General features: G+C 33.4%; 1 protein-coding gene across 1 annotated transcript; it reads right to left on the bottom strand.

Annotated features, from left to right (window-relative positions):
- Nucleotides 1-4,350: 4,350 nt before the first annotated feature.
- Nucleotides 4,351-5,449, bottom strand: LOC133294433 (carboxylesterase 1-like). The gene has a single exon (XM_061493087.1). It carries the CDS (start codon nucleotides 5,420-5,422, stop codon nucleotides 4,415-4,417), a length of 1,008 nt encoding a protein of 335 aa, XP_061349071.1. The 5' UTR covers nucleotides 5,423-5,449; the 3' UTR covers nucleotides 4,351-4,414.
- Nucleotides 5,450-6,162: the final 713 nt, after the last annotated feature.

Genomic DNA, 6,162 nt, shown 5'->3' with positions numbered 1-6,162 from the left:
TAGCGTGAGACTCTGGCCTGAACTTCCAAAAGTGCCTCTTTTTGTCCTATTTCCTACAAAATTAGAAGGAAATCAGGTGCACAATCTTTGATTGAGATTTATCAAATTAATAGTAATTCTATCCCTTTTTCTCCAAGATTAATCAAGATTTCTTTCTCATTTTGGCTAAAAATCATATATATTCTAGAGGCATATCAATCACAGTGGCTGAATTTCACGTCCTCTGTTTCAGGGAATCGATTCCTTTTGGGTGGGAATCGATTCCTAAAAAACAGGGGAGTCAATTTTTAGGTACTGTCTGTTACTGGAGCTGTTGGAAATCGATTCTTGGAGGTTGGGAATCGATTCCCACTGTACAAAATTTTGAAAATGAGTCTTTTACAACCTAGATTAAATGATATTACTTGTATGGGTTGTAATTAATAAGTTTTATGCTTCCGCAAATTTTGCACTTACAATTACAGTGCTGTTTTTAATTGATTATGGAAATGGTTAATGTTTAAAGAAATGAATGTAATAATAGAAAAAGTTTACCCGTAATTTAATTAACTCAATTACTGTGATTGTAACTGCGCTTAATACCATATGCAATGATAATATTTCCGGTACGTAACAGGCTGTTACAAAAGGCCTACTGACAGCCTGTCCACAATATGCTCTCTAAGCAGGTGATAAAATAAGGCTTTTCTATCATGTTGTATGCCCTACTGATAGAAATTTTTTGAATGCGACTGAAAATGGGTCTCTAATGACTAAGGCTCTAGCTAAATCTCTAAAGCTCATTGAAGATCTAGCTGCAGAGGAGAATGAGGATGTACCAACTCAAAGAGAGGCATTCTTCAAGTTGATAGATTTGACATCTTGATGACTAGTCAACAGAGTTTGCAAAAACAGATGAAATCTCTCACAAAGATGGTTGCTAAGAATCAGATTTCTGCTATCAACGATAAAGAGCCAGTAGTGTGTGATGTATGTGTTGTGGGGCATTTGACTACAAGATACCCATTGGTCCAACCTTATGAGGTCAATTACATGTGTAATGCACCAAGGAACAACTACCAAGGCAATAATGACATAGGATGGAAGAATAATGCAGGTTTCTCTTACAACCCACAACCACAATAGCCGTAGATGATGGTGCAACCTTGCCCATCTACAGCTTTGGAGATACTGGTAAAGACAATGGCCACGACCACTAATTCTTTTATGCAAGAGACAAGGTCAAATTTCAAGAATCAAGAGGCCTCGATCCGAATTCTCGAGACTGAGATCGAACAACTTGCCAAGAAATTGAATGAAAGAACTGTTAGGACAATTCCTAGTGACATTGTGGTTAATCCAAGGTAGCACTGCAACGAAATCACCTCTCGGAGTGGAGAGGTGATCCAACCTCAAGAGAAGTCAGCCAAGGTAGATGAGACAGCTAAAGAGGAGAGAAAGTCAAAAGAAGATAATAATAAGTAAGAAGAGACCCCCTAAAGATTTTGATAATACAAACTATCTTGGAAGGGAGATTATTAAGGATAAGAGTGCTTTAAAGAAACCTCCCAAGGGCTTCAGTCAGCCGAATCCATATGCTAAAGCTCTGTACCCTCTTCAGACGAAGCAGGAAAAAGAGAAACAACAATATTCAAAGTTTATGGAGATGTTCAAAAAGCTATAATTTAACATTCCTTTCTCCGAAGCTTTGGAGAATATTCATCTCTACGCTATGTTCATGAAAGATCTTTTATCAAACAAGCACAAGTTAAAGGAGATACAAACTGTGGCTCTGACAAAAGAGAGTAGTGCAGCGATCAGAAAAGGGATGCCACCAAAGGCCAAGGATTATGGTAGCTTTAGTATTTCTTGCAAAATTGGGAAGCAACAAGTAGGAAGAGCCTTATGTGATCTGGGAGCCAGTGTAAATTTGATGCCCCTCTCCTTTGCAAAGTCCTTGGGGATCACTAAGATGAAGTCCATACTAATGTCTCTTCAATTTGCTGATAAATAACTACCAATTACAAAAAAGTATCAATAATAAAGCCAATCATAAACAAATGTTTAAAATACATCATGAGGTAGGGATGTAGGATGGGAATGAGGATGAGGTTGAGGTTGAGGAGTCATTTGCAAGTGCCTTATTCTTCTTCATCTTCCTCTTCTGCTTCTTCTTCACCATCTTTTTCAATAATTTTCTTCAAGTCCTTAGCCATCTCTTGTTGATCCGCCTTCGTCTGCTGCAGCTCAGCCTGCATTTTCTCCTTCGCCTGGTGCAACTCGGCTTGCATTTTCTCGTGTTGCTATTACAGCCCGGTTTGCAATTTCCTCAATGATTCGTCGCATCCTGGTGAGCTCATCTGCAAATACATTATGACTTAGGTCAATTCTTTTGTAATTAATTTAAATAGATTAGTTAGTAAAAATATAAACAATTAATTGTATGTCTTTTACCTTTAGAAACACATGTAGTGTGTCCGGAAGAGTGCTTGGTAGTCTTCAATTGGCTGCGAGATACTTCCAAACCAAAATATCTTCTCTTTTCACCTGCTATCAGAAAGAGTTTATTGTTATCGGCTTGAGAGATGGGGTATTTATTAAATAAAACAAAAAAAATATGAGTATTAATATTCATGAAAAAGTACCACTGCAATATTGATTCGGTTTGACGACAGTTTTGACCATATTGTAGTGATCCAAGAAAAAGTTAGATGAAGAAATTCGGATTTTTTAGCCATTATTAAAATTCTGACACAATTTGATATTTTACTATTGGTTTGCGGTTCACATATGTATTTTTTTTAATGAAACAGTACCTATTATTTTAAAAAAGTTATAACTAAATAAAAAGGACAACATAAAAAACAATCAATAAGTTTTCATTCTTTCTAAAAAAAAATCTATCTTACTCCCAAAAGCTTAGGGCTTCGCTGACCGGTGTATTTTTTATATACAATAATAACACTAATGTTTGAATCTATAATACGGTTTGAGAAGAGAGAGACACAAAATATGAATGCTACACAATTTTTATGTATATATAAAGGATAAATTTATTTTCTATAACACGAGAAACATAAAACTCTTTATAATTCCCGTTTAGATGAGTTTTTATTCCTAATTTTTTTTTAAAAATAAAAGTCATTTTGAGAATTTTTAAATGTTTGGATAATAACTTTTAAAAAAAGAAAAAATTAAAATAAAAGTTAAGATATTGTTTTTTTAGCCAGTAGTTGGTTGCTTTTGAAAAAAGCAGATAATTTTTTTGTTGAAAAAAAGATAATATAAATTTTTAAAATACAATTTTAACTTCATCTTATTATACCTATTTTATATCTCCTTATTCCACGATCATGCTATTTTATCTCTCCTTTATTAATTTTATTTATAAAAAGTGCTTTTTTATTTTAATATCCAAACAACTTTTTTATATAAAAGTGATTTTTAGATCATACATCCAAACGTAAAATAACTTTACTTTTTTTAAAAATTTCTTTTAAAAAAAGGAATGCATAAAAAGTTATTTTTTTAAAAGCTCATCCAAACGGACCCATAATATGATATAAACTATCCAAGTTTTTCAGGATTAACCTATTCATATTAGTTGCCAATGTATTTTTTCAGGGAAAAGTTATATTTACAAACTTTTTGTTTACAAACTCTTACAAACTACACGAAGTATGACTGGTCATATTTCAATTATGATTGTATGACCAGTCATACTTAGTGTAATTTGTAAAAAAAGTTTGTAAACGAATTATTCCCCATTTTTCTAATATAATCGCAGGCTTAGCAAACATTTAAAAACAGCAAAATTAGATCAGATTAAATTCATTTTTAAAATAATTTTTTTGAACATTAACTGAATAAAAAGAACAACACAAAAAGCAACCAATGAAGTTGCAAGGTACTGGTGTAAGAATAATATTGACAATTATGTGATATTATCTAAAAACACGGATTAGATTTTACTTCAGAAAATATAACGGGGATAATCTGATAAAAATCTTTATACAAGCTTGTATAGTTCGAATATTAAACTTTCCTTTTAAATTCTCGCTTTCTTTTGTACCTCCAACAAGGCAAATGGAATTGATTGGATTCATTTTATGGCACAGATGAGACTAACTATATCTAAATAACTTAACCAAACATCCTATTAAAAATTACATGTTTAAAAATATTATCTATATTATTTTATTAAGTCATACTAATAAATTATTAAGTAATTTTATCCTATTATAAATAGTTTAATAAATTAAATTAACAGGTAATTCATAATGCATATATTTATGCATTTTCAACAAATCAAAATAACAATTAAACATTATAACGTACAATTAAATATGAAATACTTAATTATAACAACCATAAAGAAGAAGAAAGAAAAATGTATAACAAACAATAACATAATAACAATATAACACTCTAAAATCTAAGCTCCGAATGAGGAAATGAAACCTTTTACTAACCCTATCATTTGTTTTGCTTTGGATGGTTCGTAACACTCTATCCCATGATAACCTTCTTCCTCGAAGTCACTCACCACTTGCACACCCTTTTCCTCCATCAACTTCACAAGCTCCTTCCCACGGTCCACAAGTGGGTCCTCACCATTTCCACTCACCAATACCCTCCACCCAAGCTCTTTGATCTTTTCAAGTTTGTCAAGACAATTCTCAGCCCTTAGATTGGAAAACTCATGATCACGGTCAACTCCAATTGGAAGTGCAAGCTCCCACATCAAATCAGTAACACACAATGGAAGAAAAGGATCATTCTCAAGCCTCAACTCTGACTCAGTCCTCTTGATCCCACCAAAGAATGGTTGGCGCAATATCAACCCTTGGATCTTCAATGGTTCAAGATGATCTACCTCTTGTGCTGCACGTAGACCTGCATGGTAGGCAATAGTAGCCCCAGCACTATTCCCCATCAAATAACAATTAGAATAGTCAACATATTGTGTCAACCACTCATCTTGGCTACTTCTGATCCAAACCAACGCTTCCATGGCATCATCATATGCCGCCGGCAACCGATGTTCTGGCGCGAGGCGGTATTCAACAGAGGCAACGACGGCTCCGATGGTGTCTGCCATTTCTACGCACAAGTCATGGAACATGGTGGAAGATGCACTTAATAAGATAAAGCCGCTACCATGGAAGAAAACAATGAGAGGTAGCTTATCGTTTTGGTTGGAAGTGGAACCATGATTTGGAATTGCTTTTTGGGGTAGGAATAATCGGATCCAGGTGTTGTTTGATTGGTTGATGGGGACATCTTTAGTGAGAACAGGAACAGGAAGAGTACTGGTGTCTAAAGAGGGTAAGGTGTGCGGATCATGACGCATGCGAGTGAGTGTGCCATCGGGGTTGTAGATGATTTGGTGGTGTTGGTAGGGATCTATGGTTTGAGATGGTTGGGAGGTTTGGTTGGACATGGTGGAGTGAGCCAGTGAGGGACTATCTTTGTTTGAAGTGAAGATGAAAGTCTTCTATGCTCCGACAAGGTTTATATAAAGGGAAAACAACCTTTCCAAATATTTTTTACAAATTACATTTATAATCGATTATTTCTTGATTGAAATATAACTAATTATACTTAGTGCAGTTTGTAAAAATTTATAAACAAAAAAATTTATAAATATAATCTCCTTATCTAATAACTTTAGATTAAATTTGTTGTCTTTTTCGTTATCCGTGTGCACCCACCGGCCACATTTTTATTTAAGTTGCACATGTGGGCCATACCCATAGGATTTTGTTTAGTTGGGATTTCATTCTTTTAAAGTGAAAGTGGGGAGTGCGATTTAGAGAAAAAAAAGAGGGGGTGGGGGGGGGGTGGTGAAGTTATGGCTTGTTTGAATTCTGTTTAAAAAAAAACAATTTTTTGATTTTCAGAAAAAAAAAACATAAAAAATGTTTGATAAGACTTATTTTGTAAAAAAAATTTAAAAATTGTAACTTTTTTTTTGTTTTTAGAATCAAATTTAAAGAATATATTTTAAAATTTTAAAATAAAGAAAAACTGAAAATACCTATTTCATTAACTACTCTACAAAACAATTTTAAGAAAAAAAAAGACACTATAATTTTTTTTGCAAAATTAAGAGAATAAATTTTATAATTAATTTTATTATTTGTTATCAATGTACATGTATTTTATCAGTCTTGGTCATTG

Source organism: Gastrolobium bilobum, unplaced genomic scaffold (genome assembly GCF_033153095.1).
Source record: "Gastrolobium bilobum isolate Gb01-03AN ecotype WA unplaced genomic scaffold, APGP_CSIRO_Gbil_v1 utg11306, whole genome shotgun sequence".
Classification (NCBI taxonomy): domain Eukaryota; kingdom Viridiplantae; phylum Streptophyta; class Magnoliopsida; order Fabales; family Fabaceae; genus Gastrolobium; species Gastrolobium bilobum.
Note: the sequence above shows the minus strand (reverse complement) of the source record. Positions and strands in the feature narration are given on the sequence as shown.